The sequence below is a fragment of the Sebastes fasciatus genome, chromosome 5, assembly GCF_043250625.1.
Source record: "Sebastes fasciatus isolate fSebFas1 chromosome 5, fSebFas1.pri, whole genome shotgun sequence".
Lineage (NCBI taxonomy): Eukaryota > Metazoa > Chordata > Actinopteri > Perciformes > Sebastidae > Sebastes > Sebastes fasciatus.
The window spans coordinates 8,538,586-8,560,998 of NC_133799.1; the positions used below are offsets into that span (position 1 = coordinate 8,538,586).

At 40.8% G+C, this 22,413-nt stretch overlaps 1 protein-coding gene across 4 annotated transcripts in view; it reads right to left on the reverse strand.

Annotated features, from left to right (window-relative positions):
* Window positions 1-3,961: 3,961 nt before the first annotated feature.
* The window catches only part of dnajc6 (DnaJ (Hsp40) homolog, subfamily C, member 6), a 50,212-nt gene continuing 31,760 nt past the window's right edge, over window positions 3,962-22,413 (reverse strand). For 3 of the 4 annotated variants that reach the window (XM_074634908.1, XM_074634909.1, XM_074634905.1), the window contains 13 exons: window positions 21,505-21,638; window positions 20,274-20,468; window positions 19,927-20,044; window positions 18,273-18,352; window positions 17,853-18,046; window positions 15,598-15,966; window positions 14,944-15,087; window positions 14,345-14,446; window positions 13,729-13,866; window positions 12,519-12,863; window positions 11,445-11,596; window positions 10,829-11,005; window positions 3,962-7,612 (listed from right to left, as the gene is read on the reverse strand). In XM_074634908.1, the coding sequence (XP_074491009.1) occupies window positions 7,511-7,612; window positions 10,829-11,005; window positions 11,445-11,596; window positions 12,519-12,863; window positions 13,729-13,866; window positions 14,345-14,446; window positions 14,944-15,087; window positions 15,598-15,966; window positions 17,853-18,046; window positions 18,273-18,352; window positions 19,927-20,044; window positions 20,274-20,468; window positions 21,505-21,638 (2,250 nt within the window). In that variant the 3' untranslated portion in view covers window positions 3,962-7,510. The remainder of the gene's footprint in view (window positions 7,613-10,828; window positions 11,006-11,444; window positions 11,597-12,518; window positions 12,864-13,728; window positions 13,867-14,344; window positions 14,447-14,943; window positions 15,088-15,597; window positions 15,967-17,852; window positions 18,047-18,272; window positions 18,353-19,926; window positions 20,045-20,273; window positions 20,469-21,504; window positions 21,639-22,413) is intronic. The other variant, XM_074634906.1, reaches the window with a different exon arrangement.

Sequence of the window (22,413 nt, forward strand, 5' to 3'; positions counted from 1 at the left end):
TGTTGTTCCCCTCTTATGGTTATTGTGATTAAACAATATGAATAAACCTTCAAACAGAAAGTATTTTTGCAATAAATATATAGCATGTTGTGTCTATTATTGATATTTTGAACATTGCATATCTGGCTCACTGATTTCACAGTGACAGATGGCGCCGTAGTCACAGACTACGAAACAGCTTTTACCCACAGGCTGTCAAGTGTGTAGAACTCCCCGCCGCCCCCAAAGGCTGAGGACACTAGCTGCTGAACCATAATCATGGCACCTGCACTTTATGATAATGCACTTATTTATTTGTCTATTGTGTTTTGAATGTTTTTATGGTTGCTTTTAATGTTTGTTTTTACTGCAAAGAGCTGTTAAACTGTTTTTCGTTGTTTTCAATGACAATGACAATAAAGTCTCTATTCTATTCTATTCTATTCTATTCAATAGTACATACACGCTATTACACCACTAACAGCATACAAACACTAGAAAGCTGAACCACAGACTTTCCAAACAAATGAACCATCCAAAAATGCACAGTATTTCTATTAATGACCATTCACTGGAGAGACCACGTGAAAATGTTTATTTAATGTTCCAAAAAGACATCTCTGGGGACATGAGAGTCTCCCTGCTGCCTTTAAGATAACAACAGTGCATAGTGTGCTTGTACGACTCTAAGTTTTCTTTTTTTAAAGTTTATTTATTTACCAAACTTACTTAAGCAGAGCAGAACGTGCACTGTTTTCCAGACATATCCGGTTTCACAGGAGCACAGTTACACACAGTCAGTTCCAGCAGGAGGTCTTGTGAAGCATCTTATGGGTAAATTGACGGTAGTGCTTGACAGAGCGGGGGGGGGGGGGGCATCATTTATTCATTATCCACCTTCACAACTTCACTGCATAAAAACAATGTTCTCTCGGTTTAATACCATCTATTATTGTGTGAAAGCAAGGTGCACCCGGTCCCACTGAACCTTGAATATATTCAAAACACGTCAGGAACAGCACGTCAGTCTTCAGCTTGGCTTTAAATCGAACCTCTTCTGTTAAATGCAGACAATCAAATCTTATTGTGCAGTGCGATGACGAAGTTGTAAACAATAAGCCAAAGATGAACATATAACACTACGCTTACAATATGATCAATGAACATATAAAATCATAAATATATTGAATAAAATAGGGCACTGGTGGTTTATAAGCTACATTATTCACCTTGGGAGGGATGCACAGATGAAATCAAGTTGTTCTTTCAGTGGGCAGACAGAAAAATATGTCAGGGTTAGATGAGTCACCTGTTCAGTTATGTACCGAAGACACCGGGAGGGTTGCGGTGAGTTATGGCTTTTTAAAGTCAGCATTATTGCAGTCTAATGTTTTGTATGCTCTTTTTTTCCATTGGATGATAAGTATCTCATTCATAATGTGAGAAATATGTGGTTTAGGGGTTATGCTCCTTCTGTCAGTGTGTCGAAGTGTCCTGTAGCGGACACTTAACCCCAAGTTGCTCGCTGGGCGCTTTACAGCAGCCCACTGTACAATTTCATGTATGTACCTGTATGTATATCACAATTTAAAAAAAGTTGAACTCAAAGTATTGAAAATCAAGTTTGTTTCTCACTTTTTAGGGAATATAATACTCCAAAGAGAAGCATATAGGGGTGACCTAACAAAATTAGGTGCTCATTCATTGTATATTTATTCTTTTACTGTAATGCAGAAGACTAACGCGAGCGCAAATGTTTTGGAAAATGCATATCTCAGGCTTATTATTAAACAGATTGGTAGAATCAGGAGCAAACTATTAGAACAAATTGAACACATCATAGAAATAAGGCACATAGAGTTGATTTCAAAACAAAAGGTGTGGCTTACATGTAAAAACATAGAAAAACAGCTCCTACAATTAGATTTACTGATAGTTTCTCCATTGCATTTTCATAATTATTGTCATTTTCTTATACGTTTTATGTTAAATCTAGCACTTAGTAGCAGCAGCACCTTTAACCCTTTGTGGTGAAGATGTCTTCATTCACTGAAAAGACATCCATTTCCTTGCTGGTATCAAGATGTTTATTCAAAACTCTTTTGAGTGTGTGTAACAGCTTGACATCTATGAGAATTGTGCCTAATGGTGTACATAAAATGCTGATGATCTACATCCATCAGGGCCGAATATGTGTCTCAGGAAGTGCGTCAGCAGAGAGAGTTAGAGGAGGGAAAATCTGAAGAGTGCGGCAGCAGTAACTTTTTTTTTTAACAATGAATCATTGATTGGGGGGAGTTTTTTTCAATTACCCCAAATTTCCTCCTGGATAGTCAAACACTGACACTGCAATCCCGTTTTTCCCGGATCTGGGCCCCAGGGGAAAACTTATCCTAACCCCCTAACTGGTCACATATGAGAGGAGATGAAATCGTGAACAGCGGCATTGTAATGCAGCGTATTGTTACAGTCTGTTTTTATGAACATCAGTGTTGAAATGCTGCACCTCCTCTGAGAGGGATTATCTCCGAGATTAAATCATGATATATATTGTATCACTGATATTAAAGGAACAGTGTGTAACATTTCAGGGGATCTATTAGCGGAAATGGAATATAATATTCAGAACCATGTTTTCATTAGTGTATAATCACCTGAAACTAAGAATCGTTGTTGTTTTCATTAGCTTAGAATTAGCTCTTCATATTTACATAGGGAGCGGGTCCTCTTCACAGAGTCCGCCATGTTTCTACAGTAGCCCAGAACGGACAAACCAAACACTGACTCTAGAGAGAGACTTTCACATTTTTACCAGGCCACCGTAGTTCTCTGACACGATTGTAAAACTGCAGTAACGTGGGCCACAGAGTGCAAGACCGTTGTGCCGCCAGCCACCGTCCGACTTCCGTTGCTCCTTAAGTAGTGTTATTATGGTAAGTATGGTATCTGAGTGAGGTGAAAGGTGTCACCACGGTTTTGCACTCGGTGGCTCACGATACCGCAGTCTTACACGTCGTACACTTGGTTCAATCTACAACCCCACCACTAGATGCCGCCAAATCCTACACGCTGTACCTTTAAAGCACAAAGCAGACATTTTTATAGGTAAAAGGTTGTTGTCACATTGACTTCCAACTGACAGACATGACATGGTTTCAACTCATGGATGATATCACTAGCTGTTGATTAACAGGAGAGCTAAATCAACACAAAGTTCATGTCTAATATTCCTGTAATCACACTAAGTACATTTAGTCAAGTATTGTACTGAAGAACAGTTCTGAGGTCATATTTCCATCTTGTGTTACTCCACTACAGTACATTTGTTTGACAGCTATAGTTAGTGGTTACTTTTCAATAATGATTGATAATGGTTTTGCATTAAATACAATGCATTGTAAAAATATTAAACTCATATTGTTCCCAATCTATTTGATGATGATGAAAGCAGTGTCTGGTTGAGGCCGCTTGTCATGTTTCAAATGTCTATGAGTTTTTAGCTCTTCCATCAAAGTGTGACTTACCCTCTAAACTTACTATTTGAGGCCCTAATAGGTTAAATTATACACTTTTTTGCATCCGAATGTTGTATTTTCTTCTTTCCTATCCCATCAATCATCTCATGACCCCTTAGATTCATCTTGTGACACTTTGAAGGGGTTCTGACCCCCAGGCTGGGAACCACTCAAGCACTGATGCATCAGTATATGATAAGACATCATTCACATGCGCCTTTTTTCTGCAGAACGAGTACTTTGACTTTTATAGCCTACTTTAAGTATATTTTGCAAATAATATTTCTATACTATTACTAAGTCAGATTTTGTACAGGACTTTTAGGGTAGTTTTAGATTGTTGTACTGGTACTTTTAAATGATGTGAGTACTTGCTCCATCAATGAGCACTGCTGTAGTGTAGTTTATGTGTTGTACGCTGCTGCCCTCTAGTGATCAAAACCAAGAGACACATAAAACCTGATGAATTCTGTTTTCTGTTTACTATTTATTTGTGTGCACTGCACTTGATCATTATGTACATCCTGTAACGGTAAACAGACCTGAAAAGGAACACATGAACAGAAGTTTTACACAGTTTAGTAATACTTGAACAGCAGACAGGCAAACACATAACGTACAGTAGTCTGTATCCAAATCTGATCACTTCCATACAACTTCAAACAACACACATCCATTGACTACGATATAGAGGTTAGCTTTTTAACATAGCCGTAAGGTTGCAGATAGAGAAGTCAGTCAGCGTGGGAGCTTATGAGGGTTATTTCACATTAAGGTCCTCACAGGAGCGCATACTACAACACTTCCTGTGTCTGGTAGGTCACCAAAGAAAAGCAGTAGTCTCTAGATCAGAGTTCAACATCTTCTGCCTGAGACCCAGAGTCTTGTTCAGGGATCAGTCACTCTGTCCAGTTGAAGAAACAGCGCTTTATAGCAGTCATACTCTTTTTCTACTGGTCAGTCAAACTCCTCAACACAGATGAACAAACCGGGAATCCTCGGGAAATAATGAAGTCCAACAAAGGGAAAAAACATTATGATGGTTAACAATCTATATCTCCAAAACAGAGAGAGAGAGAGAGAGAGAGAGCATGAAAACAATATAAAGAACAGTTTATGAACATGTGAAGGCAAATATTCTGCTTAATTTACGTGTAAAATTGACACATTTTTGATAACAGATGTCAAACGTCAGAATAAAAATGCTTTTTTAGGTTTTACAGTAAAGCTCTGTGGTTAAGAGGATGTTATAGGATCATATTAGTGTCCCAATCAAACCCAAAAAGGAAATTGAGGATTGCTTCAGTTTCCGCTTGCTAAGAAGTAAATATTCTGTTTTAGCATACTGTATATTTGTCATTGGCCCATGGACTTCATCCCAGGACTGTGAAATATTTTTAATGTCAGGAAGTCAATTTCCATCATACAGAGGAACAATCACATCAGCATATCATATGAAAAGTATTGAAATCTGTTCTGGATTCAAACTATTAGAAATCTGCACCATGTGCAGCCGTGTGTGTTGCACCTCACGTTGATATGAAATGGTGTCAGTATTACACATCCAGACAAAAAGCTGCATGATAATTATAAATTAAAAAAAAGGTTCAGTGCTGTGACAGAAATGACGTAAACAAACGTAAACAAATTACATAAAGTAATACAACATTTTTTTTGCAATTGCTGCAAATCCGTGTTTTGATAAAAGCAGATATATGTATGATCTGAGTGAAATTAGGAATTTGAGATAAGAAGAAGTGAAGCACATTAATTCACTTATCAGTCTTGACAGTTTACACATCATGTTACAGTATGAGAACATTTTCCATCTCTGCAAAATCAACCTAAGACTCTGTTTGCATTGCAGGAAGTAGAAACGTCAGATGAGCAACACTATAAGTGCCATTCTGTAGTTATAGACTATAAAAGGTTATACACACAAAAAAATGTGATATAGTCTTACCAGTGTCAACTTGTTCCTTACATACGTTAGCTGATGACATGTGCAGTTCTTTCAAACCAAAATAATGCAGCAGGTCCGATACACAAAACAACAAAACGGAACAAAAATTAACGAATAAATAAATAACAATGGCTCTCCTTCAAAGCTGCACCGAGTAAAAGTTTGTGCTTTCACAGAGCTCCCTCTCAAAAATACACCGTGTGAGCGAGTACGTATGAGGCCTCGAGGTGCTCCATGTGTGGAACTGTACATGTGCTAATCCTAAAATACAGTTTACAATCCTCAGTTCCCTGCAAACAAGGAAACACACGCAGGGCTTGATCACAGCAGATACACCAATAATCTCCTACAGTAAAAACACCTTTTTGTTTATCTGTCGTATGAATATTAAGTCGGGAATTTAAATTGTAGAAGCCTTCTGACTAGGGGTGGGGAAAAAATCGACACAGCATAGTATCGCGATATTTTGCATGACAATATTGTATCAATACATGGACGATCTTCTATTATATAAACTATTAACCTCTTGGTTTAACAATCTGACGGATTAAAGCAGGCTCAGTCTTAAAAGGAGAAGGAGAACACAGTAGAGTGAAGATCAGTGGTATCATATGAAACTAGAAAAACCTAAGGAATCCATTGGTACCAACCATGCCATGTTAGAAGAAGAACACTAAATAACGCTGCAAATTTACACTACATTTTGGCGAATTGGTAATTATGGTTTTATAACCCTCTGAGACCCGCAATCCCGACCAACATTACTGTCTTTATGACAGGCCGTAGCGGGCTCAGTCTGAAGATACTGGTATAATATGAAACTAGAAAATGTAAGGATGAACATGATAGCTTGTCGGAAGAACGTTAAATAACGCTCCAAATTTACACTAAATTTTGGTGAGGAAAAAGTGGCACAGCTATTTTCAAAGGGGCCCCTTGACCTCTAGATATGTGATTGAAAACTCTGACTCTCTGAGTGAAAACTATCTTATTAGATAAAACAGATGTTGACAAACTGCATCATTTGCAGATAAAAGAGGTAATAAATCACAATATACAGTATCTTATCACAATACTCAGCATATCGTAAAATGTTTAAAATCGCAATAAGATCGTATTGTGTCTTAAGTATCGTGATAATATCGTATTGTGGTGATTCCCACCCCTACTTCTGACCTGTGTTTTTATTGTAGAGCCCGTCATTTTCAATTATCCTCAGCAGACGTAATAAATAAGGCTAATGGAGTTACTGTCAAATGCAGTAACAGCAGTTTGCTTTCATTCTCTTTGCACTTTCACAGCACTTTTAAATTAGATAGATTGTTAATTTGTACCTCTAAACAGCCTGTTTTGGATGGGAAACAGGTTTGCCAGTGAAAAAAGCTATTGTAACTTGACGTTTTCCGTACTTCTACGACCATTCCCTTGCATGAAAAACTGTGGATTTGATATGACAGAACTAATCGTGGATCCAAATTTCACACAAAGCACAACAGAATGTTTTTGTGGGTAAAAGGCTTGATTGCTGTTAAATGCTTATTTGTGCCTCACAGACTATCTGGCGCTCTGAATCTCTTATTTAGAGCAGTCTTTGAAATGCTTGTTCAATTCACTCCCTGATGTGTTTTTCTCTTATCTCGCAGGTCCGCCGTCTCTCACTCTTTTTTGATCCGTCTCCTCTCAATCAAGAGTTTCTTTTGTTTTTTCTAGACGTCCCGGTGACTCTGCTTTTATTGGTGGGTTGGTTTAAGGACACTCAACGAGAAAGGTCAATGTTGCACCGGTACATACAGTAGGTAGGTACATTTGAGTTACGGGGAGTCGTTTGAGTCAGTTTGAACGCTGGACGTTCTGCTGTCTTTCGCCATCTTTGCAGATCAGCTGGATGTTCTGTGTTTGTGCGTGGTGAGAAGAGAAGTACGGGTCAAAGCACAGGTATAAAGGCAGATGTTGTCGGGTGTAGTATGTTGACCAGAAATGGTGACACGTTTTTAGGATTAGATGACAGAATCAGGAGGGACGCTCTCTCCACGCTCACTTCCTCTCTATTTATTCAGTAGAGGGGTTTTTGTCCTTGGCTGTCAAATTCTGACCAGGCGTCGTTTAGTTCCATGAAAATCATCTTGGCATATTGTTCATAGGGCTGTCCCGTCGCCTGTGAGGGAAAACAGAAAAAAAACAGTTAAACCCAAGAAAATCACCTGAAAACATGTTGTAATAATTGTAATAATTGTAGGTATTTTTCCAAGTTTTTTCATCGTAAATTTAGGATTAAATAATCTCGCAAATTCATGAGGTTTATTTTTGTAAATTTGCCCCTTTAATCTCAGAAAATATCCTTTTTTTCCCTTATATTAGATATATATTATTATAATTTTAATCTCGGAAATTCTGAGTTTTTTTTACGGAACATTACCGTCCTCCTCCTGCTCCTTAATTTTTTTTTTTTTTTGCGTACATTGGCCCTGATACGTCGTCGTACACACACGTACAATATCAATGCATTCACACACAGGTGATGAACCTTTGGGAAAAAATTTAAGTGACAAATTAACAACCAGCAGGTCTAAAAAACGGCCTCTAAAGCAAAAAAACACAACCCCAAAAAAACTCCAAAACATTCTCAAACACACAGAAAACTACAAAATACAAAATTATTATACTGAATTAATTCATTTTTACATGTGTCTACACCCTGCTTTTATGTGTCCTTATATGCATTTACTTTTTATTATCCCAAATAAAAGGTGCTCATGTTTTTTCTGTGCTTATGCAACCGAAACATATCTGACATAAAGCAGCCTCTAAGTCTGCCTCGTTTTGATTATTTAAACCCTGCCGTCTTGTAATGTGTGTGATTGATCAGTGGGTATTGATCTTGTGATTCACTCACTAGACCCCTGTGATTGGGTACGTCTTGGGTTGGGCCTACGCTCTTTTTCTTATAAAAGAGAGGATGATAGAGGGGTGAGAAGAAGTGCTTTCTCCTTGCATGCCTGCTGGTGATCTTACAACATATCTTAGAGCCAGACGCTCGAGCCGCTGAAACCACAGGTAAGTTTGAAATAGTTTTGATTGCCTTTCCTTTGCTTTGCATGTTGTAAAGACGAGAGGAACCTGAGGTTTGTTGAGTTGTGCTGCTGTGAGTCATTCTCCGTCCACTGTATGTATTCACAGGTTCAAACTGCCTTCCAGACTCCTGATGTTCATCTAGAGCCTTGTGAATCTGACTGTGAAGATCCAGATTGTGTGGATTCATAGCAACAATGGCCCTGATCGTGCACCTCCTAGCGCTGATCTTGGTGGAGTCCACCACGGGAGCTCCACCAACAGTTTTGAAAGCACCAGATACAAGAGTAGATGATATTAATATTTTTCTGACTATGGCATGGCAGGTAGCCAAACACATACACCCTAACTCCAGCTGTTACGTCTGTGGCCTGATGCCCTACACGGCTGGAGAAGGCTTACCTCTGATGGCCTTACCTGCCTCCGACTGTGACACCTGCCACCTGATGCATATTCCCTTATCTCAGTCCTATTCTCACCCTGATTGCTCCAGTTTCTCCAAAATGAGACCTCTTAGCTGTTCTAGAGGACATGGAAACTGTATCAAATGTCTCAAAACCCCCAAACCTGTCCCCATACTGATCATCCCTCAGAAGTTCTCTTGGTGTCTCGAGAATGATGGCGAGACACCTGTAGGACATTCGGACTGCCTTCGCACATTCAAATGGGACCCGAGACAAACCGATATTGAGTTTAAACCTCTGGATTCGGCACCGGAGCACTGTTTAGAAGCAGCAGGTCAGGCTCGCTTCAGCGCTCTGGCTCACCGCACCGCCAGCTGCTCCATCTCCTCTCCTGTGGGAATGTACTGGGTATGTGGAAACCTCGCGTACCCGCATCTTCCCGTGGATTACAAAGGACGCTGCGGATTGGCGTACGTCATCCCAGCTATGAGAGTGGCTCACTCCCTGCCCAAGAAACCTCTGAAACGGGAACGACGTGGACTTACAGACGTCTTTGGGACTCATCATCAATCACTTCTCAAGAATGTGCTCGGCCCCCTTCTTCCTGTCTACGGAGTTATGTCTGCGTTGGATCAAATCGCCGATCTGTCTCATGCAATAGAAGTTATAGCTAATGAAACTGGTAGGGCTCTCATGCTTCTGTCGAGCGAACTCGCCTCTGTCAGACTTGTAGCTTTGCAAAACAGAGCAGCTCTGGATTTTCTTTTGGCAGCCCAAGGAGGGACTTGTGCTGTTATCGGTTCCGAGTGTTGCACCTTTGTGCCTGAATATAACGCTACGATTGGTGATATCATTAACCACCTCCATGACACTGCTCACACTGTTCACCAGGACAGTAGCTCTTTATTTGACTGGCTGAAAACTGCTTTCGGTTCAGTGAGTTATCGGTTGATTGAAGTGCTGATTATTATGGTTGTTTTTATTGTATTACTGTCTTTCGTTATGTCATGTGTGAAAAAGTTCATCTTCAATTTCAATTAAGTACAAAAAACGGCACTCACATTTTCCTTTCAATGTTGCCACTTACTAATCCTTAGATGTTATGTGTCTCTCAGTGGCTCCCAAAGTAAAGTCCAGGGACCCGCAAGGGTCCTTGTAATCCAATAATGCGTTAACGCAAATTTGTTTTAACACCACTAATTTCTTTAACGCAACTTGCGATTTTTAAGCTGTAGCGGGCTCAGTTTTAAAACTAAAGTGAAGATACTGGCATCATATGAAACTGGAAAATCTAAGAGATCCATGGTATCAATCATGTAGATAACTAGCTTGTCGTGAAGGCGGTTAAATAATGTTCCAAACTTACAGTAAATTTTGGCGAGGATAAACTAGCATGGCCATTTTCAAAGGGGTCCCTTGACCTTTGACCTGCAGATATGTGAATGAAAATGGGTTCTATGGGTACCCACAAGTCTCCCCTTTATCGACATACCCACTTTATGATAATCACATGCAGTTTGGGGCAAGTCATAGTCAAGTCAGCACACTGACACACTGACGGCCTGTTGGCCTTGAGTTTGCCATGTTATGATTTGAGCATATGTTTTATGCTAAATGCAGTACCTGTGAGGGTTTCTGGACAATATTTGTCATTGTTTTGTGTTGTTAATAGATTTCCAACAATAAATATATACATACATTTGCATAAAGCAAGCATATTTGTCCACTCCCTTGTGATTAATCACGATTAAATATTTTAATCGATTGAAATTAAGCCAATGTCAACAAAACAGGAGGGTAAATAAAAGAGAACTTGTTTGATGTAGGGACAGAGTATGCATAAAGGTAAAGATCCTCACTTTATAATTATGAAGCCCACCAGTCATTGTGTGTCTCACCTTATCTGGGTGGACGACCAGGACTGCTTTGCGGTAGACCTTCTTGACCTGTTCTGGAGTAACCAGGTCAGCCATGCCCACGGGCTTCCAGCGCGTCTCTCCCTCCCACAGCACAGTGTGCATGGTGGACAGCAGAGCACGGATGTTACGCTCCTTCCCCTCGATCCAGTCCAGAATCTGGGTCACAAACAGGAGAGGGGACAGAGGGGGAGCCATTAGCCAGTGATGACCAGATTTGGAACAATTATTAGCAGGAATGCTTTCAGTGTTTGTTGGCTCTGGTGAAATGTTTTTAAAGGAGTAATTAGAGGAACCAGAGTTTGGTCATGGGAGACCTACATCGGTTGCTTCATTAATTATGAAATACACAAAATGGCTTTAACAGCCAAAGGGCTTTGAGTACACCATGTTACTTTTGGGAATCACTGAATTGCTTCTATTGTGCTACTGTATACTGATAAACAGGTGACAAAAACCCAGTGAACTGATGTCAAACTATAATTCTACTCAGATGTAGTGATACAAGAGTCATGGGACAGCAAATAAACAACAAACCACTACTTATTTTCTTCACAGATGTTACTCAATATCACATGGGAAAAGAAAAATCCCCTGCCTTTATTTTCTCAGGGTCCATCTCTTTGGCCATCTCCTCCTTCCTCATTTCCGCTATAGTCCTGGGCCCTTTCTTCTCTTTGGTCCCTGCAAAGCCCTGACCTGACAGCAGGTCGTCAAAGTTGGCATGCAAGGGTTTGGGCTTAGGGGGTGCTAGAGAGGGATGCAAACACAAAGACAGAAAACAGACATTTTAAAGCTGTTTTAAGCCACTTATCTTCCTGAGTGATAGATCCATTCCCACTGAAGAATGAATGTGCCTAGTACTTTATGTAACAAGGACAATACAGATAAACATTGTTATGTAGAGAGGAGTAATGCAACAGATAAGGGCTGTCGAAATTAACGCGATAATAACGTGTTAACGCAAATTTGTTTTAATGTCACTAATTTCTTTAACGCAATCGATCTTTCGAAGGTTGTAGCGGGCTGAGTTTTGAAGCTAGTGAGTGCGAGTGAAGATCCTGGTATCTAATGAAACTAGAAAACTTAAGGAATCCATTGGTACCAACCATGTCATACTAGCTTATCACAAAGGAGGCTAAATAACGCTCCAAACTTATGCAAAATTTTGGTGAGGAAAAACTGGCATGGCCATTTTCAAAGGGGTCCTTTGACCTCTGACCTCAAGATATGGGAATGAAAATGGGTTTGGGGCAAGTCATAGTCAAGTCAGCACACTGACACACTGACAGCTGTTGTTGCCTGTTGGGCTCTATGTTTGCCATGTTATGATTTGAGCACATGTTTTATGCTAAATGCAGTACCTGTGAGGGTTTCTGGACAATATTTGTCATTGTTTTGTGTTGTTAATTGATTTCCAATAATAAATATATACATATATTTGCATTAAACAAGCATATTTGTCCACTCCCATGTTGATCAGAGGATTAAATACTTCACAAATCTCCCTTTTAAGGTACATTTGATATAATGACAACAGATATAATGTATACAGGGCATCTAGCTTCGAGAATTTGGCAATTTATGTGAAATATGTATGCCTATAATAATTTAACAAATTCACAACCTGACCACAACATGTGCATCATAACAGACAGCATCTCCTGCTCACCCATGGTAGCCTGTGCTTTGGCCGCCGCGCTGGGCGAGCCCCCTCCCATCGCAGAGAAGCTGACGTTGTAGTTGGGTCGGTTCTGGGGCGATTGCTGAGGCATGGGGGCGTGGCTGGGGCTGGGCTTTGGCTGCGGCGGTCCTGCGACAGGTCCCTGTCCTTGGTGTTGCCATCCTCCACCGCCGCCTCCAGCACCTGGCTGCCATGAGGGGAAGCCTGCTCCTGCGTTGGGCTGCCACCCTTCTGCGTGCTGGGGAGACGGAGGAGGTCGCGATGGGGAGCCCATGGGAGGGACGGATGGGGCAGCTCCAGTAGGAGTGGTGGGTTTGCTGGAGAAGCCAGCACCTGATAATGGAAAGGACGGAGATTGTGAGACAAAGTGGAAATAAAAGTACAATAGAAAGACTCAGATTAGGACAGGGCGATAATTCAATATGATTATTTATCGTCTTTCAGTGTTGCGGCGAGTTGGAGAGCGCCTGTATTTGCGTAAAGTTGAGATTTTTCAACTTGAGCCCGTCCAGCGCGATGCGTCCAGCTCATGAAACTTGGACTAAGCTGACAAACTAGGTGATCTTGTACTAAAATTAAACGAGATTCAGCAGTGGCATAGCCTATTTCTCGCTTAAAATATTTTCAGAAGTAGATTTTGGTGGATTGTTTAGACGGAATAACAGAACGTTTACGAGCAGGCTGCCATGTTGTGTACCATTTTTGAAACCGCAATCAAAAAACCAGGGACCAATCAGGTGCCTTCAACGATACTGAACGTCACCGCTTGAACGGCCAGGTGAGTGAAGAAGTGCGTCCTCTAGCGTCCTCGCCGGACCTGGTAGACATGTAACGCTGGATTTAACATTACAGACATGACCACTGACTATTTGTGTTACAATTTAGCCACAAATTCACAGACTGACCATGTATGGTCCAGCCATATACTCGGCTTTGACCGATTCTTGTTTCTCTATAATTTCACTTGAAACTGTTATGATCATTTTGCACTGCAGTTCTTAATTAAATGAGAAAATACTCCGTACTTTTCATTTGTCAAGTATTTAATTCACATTGGAGTATACAAAAATAGGCTTTACAATGTGATTATTTCATATGGACTATTTATTTATTGAACGACCAGAAAACATGTTAGAAGATTTTGGCCTAATCGCCCAGCTCTAACTTCATGTGCTTCAGAAAATGGCGAGTGACTGACCTCCAAGGCTTCCCCCAAGGTTGCCGATGTCAGCGAACGGGTCCAGGTTGTTTGGCTTGGTTTGGTGGGTGGGGGTGCTGTTGACCGAGTTTGTGGGGCTAGTAGTGGCTGACCGACTGCCCATACCAAAGCCTGCTCCTGGATAAACCATCAAATAATACATATATTTTTGAGCCTTATATTTTACATAGTTCTTTTAGTCATTCATTAGTCAACATTTAGTTCCACCAGCTCCCACCAGGGTTATTATAATAAAATAAAACTGAAACATGAAAAATACATTTAGTAAACTGAAGCTAAATAAAAACTATATAGACAAACTAAAACTAAACTGAAACTATATTTTTCTTTAGCTAAAATATATCACAACTGTAAAAAAGAGACGGCACAATTCCTGTCAACTCTTGTGACACTGAACCACAGAAACTGAATGGACTTCTGGGAGATGGCGCTATGCTGCAATTGCTTCACTAAAGTAACACAAAGATTAAACATTAAACATCAACCACTGATGTGAATACATACAAATTGTATAGTTGGCTTCTCCGATTAAAGTATTAGATAAACATTCATTGCCATTTGCGTTTATGTAAGTGTTTGGGTTACTGGTTTCTACCTGGGCACGTAGTAGCGGGTCTGTTCCAGTCCCATCCTCCCTTTGCGTTCTGCTGCTGAATGTTGACGGTCGGGTTGGCGGGCGGGACGGGGGAACTCCGGCCTATTGAAGCACATTGAAAATTAGCATGATCCACTGATTAATAGGCAAACTGATCATTTTGTTGCTGCCTTGCTTCCTTGTGCACACACTGCTGTGTAAAGGTGGAAAGTCTTATGAAATGTCTGAAAATGTTGTTAGTTGATGGTTGAATGATTCGTGCTGGGGGTGAAATATCAAGCCTGTGCAATATCTATGCGATACTAATCAGACGGGCTGCAAATGCTCATCATACATCATGCAAACCCATTCATTTCCAAACATGCAGCAGCAACTGAAAAATGGCCGGCGTGTGAGTAAGCAATAAGTAAAGCACAAAAATATGAGAAAGGAACCAGATATTGAAAACACAGCGCAGTCTAATGAATCTTGGGGAGAAAAAAATAAGTTTTAACCAGAGTTGATGCGCACAGACAAACACATGTTTATGTGTTAACGTGCCTTATCCTGATATGGACTCTTGTAAAATGCTGAGAGTGTGCAGCAGAAGCATGCCTTACCCAAGCTTGTAGGTTGCAGGGTGGGTGATGGAGAGCGAGTAGCATGCAGGAAGGGGTCTGGCTGCCCAACGTTACCTGGTCCAAGGAACGAACCCATCATGTCCTGAGGCTTCGGCATGGGACCCGCCCCAAAGGGATCAAACGCTGAGGGAAACAATCAAAGCCACCAGTGTTATGTTACATGGCCAAACTATTTTTTACCTTTATTAAAAGTTATTTAATTTTCTTCACTTTTGCATTACAGAATGTGTAGAGACACTGGGCTTCTTTACATAATATATTTTCATATAATCCTAACTGGTTTTCCACATGCCGAAATGAAAACTATGACTAATAGATGTTTTGTTAACTAGCATTTTTATTTCACAGTATATCTTTGATTTTTAACTGCATTACATATTGTGAAATATCACAAATTATATTATTTTAACTTTCCTTAAGGACTACTATTTGCTTTATTTCTCTAAAATAATTAAAAAAAAAAAATTATTGTGATTTTTACCTTTTGTGGCCTATGACCCATTTTTCAGATCTCTACATTTTCGTGACCCAGGTATGAGAATTTGTGGATAGCATAATGTTGCCCTCTTGCCATTTTTATGCATTTATATTTCAATAAATATGAACTAAAATAATCTTTAGTTAAGGTCTCACCTGGCGCAGGAGAGGGACATGGCGAGGCAGTGTTTGGGACTACTTTATGTGGTGTGGACTGGGCGGACGACGCCCCACTGCTTGGCTGGGGTGGGCCCCCGAACAAGTCCCCCAGGAGGTCAGTGGATGCGGCTGCAGCAGACGGGGGCTGAGACGAAGAACGGTTGACCTCCTCCCCGTCGAGGCCGAGAAGATCCACTTCCTCGGCGGGTGCGTTGGCGGCAGGCGTCTGAGTAGGGGGGTCGGGTCTTTGGGGGGCCGTGCTGGCGTTACTTCGCTGGCTGGAGAGAGAGAGCATCTCATCGTCCGAGGGCTCGCTTTCCTCGCCGTGGCCCCGACCGTCTGGACCTCCAGGGGGCCGACTTGGCTCTGCAGGAGGGTGAGAGGGAAATAGAAGGAACGGGGTAGAGAAACAAAGAGACAATGCAGTGAATTACCAAATGAGACAGAGGCATGCAAAGTGGAGAGAAATAACAACGCAGACAAAGGAAATTAATTGGGGCAAAGCAGACAGAAATACAGAGTAGGTTAAGAGAAAAAAGGAGGGAATAATGTGCAACTACGTACAGTAGGTCATCTCTGCTACAAGCACCAGCTTTCTCCTGATTCTTTGCACTGTGTGCTAAAAAGCTGCACACTCTGCAGTTTGCCACTGATAGCTGCTCTTAGCTAGACTGATTAGAGGAGATCATTTCTAAAACAGCATGATAAATCTTAATGTATGGGTCCAATCAATAAAATATACAGTATGCTTTTAAAGAAGGGAAGGGATGTACAGTATGACTATAAGCCTCAGCTAGTATTAATCTAGAGCAATATTTCACTTTGGTAGAACATTTTGTACCACTTATAACTGCACACTTTTTCCCCTTGCTCCTTTTAGCTATTGGGATTATGTGCTTTATTCCCAGGAAATATACATGGGTCTGCTGTTGTAGGATATCAGGGGAATTACTTACACTAGCAATTTATTCAAGTCCCCAGACGATTGGTATTTTTGCCGGAAACAGATTAAAATCATCTACCAAAATGATATATCACTGCATAACAAGGATGGGGTTCATTTCAATTCAATCAATACACATCAGAAATGGAAACAGCCAGGTGGTTTTCCAATAATAGAAGATTTATCTGTCAATAGGTTCAATGCTCTCTCTACATTTTGGGGAGAGTATGATTGAATTGAACCAATCCCTGGTTAACTTCTCTAACAGGTCTGTGGTCTCCTCTACTGTCTTACCCTCCAGATCCAATCCCTCCATCTCATCTTGTTGGGACAAAAATGAGAGTTAGTTCATTAGTGTGTAGACTGTATATAAAGGAGATGAAGGAGGGATGAACGACATGACAACTCCCCAAAAGTGAAGCCAAAACATCTAGATCGCCACCTGGTGGCTGGCTGCAGTATAGGTCATAAAGCCCACCCCCTCCATGTTAATGGATGGGACAAGGACCAAACTAAAAAGTCAAAGTCAAATACATTTTTACCAAGGATGGTTTCTGTCATTTTAGGTAGTTCTTATCACGCTGATGGATTCAAGTGTTCATTTTTTTGATAAGTTTGGTTTTAATTAGTTATTTGATGCTATAAAAAGGGGGTGTGGCATCATGATTGGCAGCTGTGAGTCTCTCACTGACAAGATGCGGCCGTGATTGGCTCACGATTGGTTCGGGTGGGTAACCTTGATACTACGGCTACACCGCCCAATCATTAACGCGCAGACTCTGGCTCCAAACTGTATCCGGGATATTTTGGCTTCACTTCTGTATAGTGGAAGGAAGTGGGGACACGTCGTCCATCTTTATTTAGACCCACAGTCTATGGTCAGCATGTGTGAATGTGTTTTTGCATAGGCCAAGCCCCCAGGAAGAGCGCCGGTTGCTGTTTGGGCACAAAAATACTTTTTCCCACTGCGACTTTCTTGACTTGCAAAATTATCTTTTAAATTGACAAACATCATATGTGTGATTCATGGCGCAATTCAAACTGGATCAAAAAAATATTTATCTGTCTCCGTTGACTATCGTTCATATTTTTTCCGAAATAAGATTGCATAGGGTCCACTGGAAGGGCGTGACTTAGGCTCTCTATACAACAAGAGTTTAGTATGGTAGTGGATACCTATTTAGACAGAAAAAGTGTGATGTACAGTAGAGTATGTTATGGATTAAGCCTATGTATAAGCAGTCCACATTAGCAGAGGCAGTGTGTGTGTCATATCTGTCCCCAGTGTACCCATCTGTCCCCACAGTACCAGCAATAGCCAGTGCGTCCTGGTGCTCCTGGTGGCAGGAGAAGAGCACGCTGGGGTTGAGGTCTTTACAGGGGAACTGCTCCCACGGCGGCGTCAGGTCTTTTTGCTTGTCCGTCCCCTCCACCTCCACTTCCAGTATCACATGGAAAAGCTGGGGATACTTCTCAGGAGAGTCGCATGCATCCAGCTCTGGTCTGAGAGGAAAAATGCATGTGTGTTTTAGTGAGAGGGAACACAGACCAGAATTGTGATTGTTTAAAATATGTGTTTCCGGAAATCCTGATTTCAGTCTTTCAAACAATTACTTGCACTCATTGTATTTTCATGTTGTTGGGACAGTACTAAGATATATTTATTGTAAAGGGATCAGCAGGGTGGTCAATCACAAGAGATTAAATAGGATAGAAGACATGTCCTTACTTGTTAAACTTTAACACAGTGGAACCAGGAGAAATGAAGCCAGTGTGAAACTGGATCTGGAAGATCTGGGTGTTGGACACCTAATAACAAGATAAAAAGTGTAAGTTTGGACCATGTGATATTTTGATGTATCATACCAAAGTGTATCAAGTCAAATGTACTGTAGTCTCTCACTGTATAATTATCCTAACTGTAAGCACAACTTGCTGTTGGACTATGTGTTGTTCAGTCAAAGAGAAATTGCTTTGCCGTCATTAAAGAGGACCTATTATGCTTATTTCCAGGGGCATACTTTTTGGGGGTTTCCACTAGAACATGTTTACATGCTTTAATGTTAAAAAAAACACTTTATTTTTCTCATACTGGCTGTGCAGCAGCACCTCTTTCACCCTCTGTCTGTAACGCTCTGTTTAGCCCGCGGCCTCCCGAAAAGCCCACTCTGCTCTGATTTTGTTTGAGGGCGTGCCAAACTAGCCGCTAGGCAGGTATTATGCAAATGTGTTACTTGGTGACATCACAACGTTACAGAAGAAAAGGCAGGATTTCAATAAGGCTTTTGTTTTATTTTTGTACAGCAGGAGCGGTGTTTCTCTTTGAGACTTTGGACTTTGAGCTTTATAACTTTGGTGACCTTTTACATGCACGAAAAACTATATAACACTCTAAAGGAAAGGGAAAAAGCACAAAAAGCATAATAGGTCCTCTTTAAGAATCACTACAAGTCTGCTTTCATAGTTTTTGCCAAAATTCCTTTGACAGCATTTTATATATCAGCTGATTTTCTGGAATATAGACTCAGTAGAGTTAGTGGGGTTTAAGGGGGATCAAAAGTCTGACTGTAAAGAGACGGGTTGTGAACATGTCCACTTTAACCCATTTGCCTGAATGGATTTACAGTAATTGAAAAAGAAGGTGAGCTGCTAGGTTATTTCCTAAAATGTCAGTTAGATTTAAGTAGCTTATTCCTTTGACCTCGGCCTACTGTAAAAAGCTGTAGTTGCATGCACACACACTTTTACAATGCAATTAAAACCTATGAAGGAAATGTTGGGGGGGGCATACACCTTTAAACCAATCTATCAGCAAATATACTGTTGAAAGTAAAATGATACGATAACTACAATAATTGAAAGATGACTTGACAAAGAGTTTTCATTTTAGTGCTAACTACATATAAAAAGTGTCTTTCTCCCAGTGCTGCTGTAAAAACCACATATTTCCATAAACTAGGCTTGTCAGTAGATGAAAAACCTGTCTCCAACGTGTTGCTACTCCTTTCCTCCTGACAGTTTGTGGTTTTGTGTTTGGACTCAAGATGCACAAATACTAAAATAAGCAGCCACACCCTGAGTCTGTTTGATGACTGACAAATCAATATGATCTTGTGCCAACAAGATTTTTCCAACATTGTCATTGTGCAACATCTTTCTTTTATCAAGTTTGATTGAGACGTTGAGTTAATCAGTACACAGACGTGGTTTGTAGTTTGGTTCCTTAACGAATAATGGCTTTTTATGTTCTATGCTCTACAGATTGTAAAGCCCCTTGATGCAGATTTGTGATTTATGATATTGGGCGATATAAATAAAATTGACTTAACTGTTTCAGTAAAAAGATTTCGTAGCAGACACAGCATAGAGCACACAAAGTTTACCTTGGCCTGCAGACGTCCCCCGATGGTTGATCTCATATGATAGACTGAAACAATGACGTCTCCTTGCACACTCACACCCAGAGGGAAGACTACCTTGCCCTCTTGGACCCTGTGCTCTCTGGTCATGCAGAGTGTGTGGGAGGGAGAGACAAAACAGAAATGAGGGCAGAGGAGGAAAGAATAAATGGGTCAGCAATCAGGAGAAAAATAATGAAGTGAAAAGTTGCAGAGAGATAAAGAGGAAGTGGAGAATGAGGAGAAAAAAGCACAATGTGTTTCAGACCCTTTGATCACACCATTTCATTTTGAGGCTTACACACTTCAGATAAGCTACCGCTGCCCTTTACCTCATCCTCTCGTACTCTTGTGCAGTGGTGAAGATCTTCGTCTCTCCGATGAGGACGTCGCAGAAGGGCCGACAGCCGCTGCGCTGCTTGTTGAAGCAGGGGACCGGACTCATGGTGAGACCCTTGATCATCAAGGGCTTGGAGTGGGGTAGGCTGGGCTTCTCTGATACCATGCTACACACATAGCCTATGTACCTGCATGGAGAGGAGGAAAGATAACCGCTTTTATCCTGTTTTAAATGTCAAATGCACCCCTCACTTTGTGTTATGTTATGTGTACTGTATATGATCAAAGTATTCTCATACAACGGCTTGTATGATATCTTATGAAAAAGTTACTCCTTCTTTTTTGTTCGTTTTCCTACGAATGTCCAGCAACATGTGTCAATTTCCGCTTGTTACATGCATACAGTCTTTTCAAAATAAACTTCCATCTTCATAGGAAACAACTTAGGTTAGGTTTAGGAAAAGATTGTGGTTTGGGTTAAAATAACTCCTGAAGTGGCGTAACTTAAGTAAGTTATGTGACAAATAAATCAACGTTGACTTTTGGTTTCACACGGGGTACGAACACCGGTCTCCTGGGCGAGAGTTCAGTGTTTTTTGACCCACCCATCTACACCGACCTCCTCCTGTTTGCTGCTCTTTATACTTACTGGTTCACAATTACGTGAATACACACAAATTGATTTTGTGGGATATATATGAACTACAGTGCATTACTTTTGTAGGTACGAACGGTGTATAAGAACAGCCTGATATGATAAAGATTATGTTATTGCTGTAACTTCCATATACTCTCAGTAAACTCATGAAGGATGTTGTTAGATGCTTTAACAAGGACTGATAAATAATACATCTACTGGCTGGCAGGGTAATAAAATGTCCATCCTTAAGGGACTGCAGCCAAAGATTCATGCTTAGGACTGCTGGCTGCAGTATTTATGTTTTGATTAGCCTATGCCCTACTACAGCAAATGGTCTGAAATTATGCTATTATGCTAGAAAATATATGAGAATAAATATGGCTAATGGTGGAACCCGCTGATGATGTAAATGTGTTTAATTCTGGCAGCTTTATTAGATGGAAAATGGCAGAGAAGACACAGGAAAGAAAAGGGCCTCAAGCCAAATTGAAGTCTAATCATCTAGTGTGTGACATCTGTAGATGCCATTTTCCCATCCTCTCTTTCTCCGTCACACACACACACACATGTTGAGGGTTACAAACCTGCGGTGGGAGGGCCAGAGGCCGGAGCCTGGTCTCTTGGCGCTGAGCAGCTGCATGGCAGGAACCGGGTTGTTGAAGAGGTGGCAGAAGCAGAACATGGCACAAACCAAAACACCCGAGGGAGCACGACCATCCTAAAAAACACACAGCAAAGGACACTGCATGAAATACTGGGTATCATTTTATTTTAAAGCTTCACTAATATACTTTTTGGACTTGTCTGCAATGCATGTTTCACTGCTTCCATTTACATCTCAGCATCGCAGCAATGACAGTCGCAAGTGTGAACATGTGCAGCTCAAGCAACTGCAACAGTGACTCAAACTTTGTGAATGCTCGCTGTATATCTGCAGTGTAACTCCAGCTCTAAGATGAACTGTGTTACTACAAGTCATAGCTCAAAGAAGGTCATTATATATGTAAGTTTATGGAAATGTCTGATGATGAAGTCATGTGCCAAACAGGCCAAAAATAACGGCAGTCAAGATATTTGCTCACTGTCGTAAATGTATTCAGAGTTAATCTCAGGTTACAAGAAGACAAAAACATTCATGTGATCCAAACTTTTTTTTCTCTTTTTTTTAGAAAGGGACCGTTTGGTGTAGGTTATGCAAGATGCAGCAGTTTGCCAAGCCACAGCCAAACCACAGTGACTTGGCAATAACAGGCTCCACAGTGTACAGTGTGGCTGTCACTGACAGAAAGGCCAGTTTCACCAAATACTTCAGTAGTGATTGTATTGCAAAACATTAGTAATAGCGTTTTACCTGTTCTTGAAATATGCCTGACATTGCAATAGGAGTACTAAAAGTGCATCTGGTTGATGAGGAAGGAAACTTTCTTGAGTTTTCCAAACTGACTGTCGAGCAAAACACATGTATCTTGGATGAGAAGAGTTCTTTATCTACC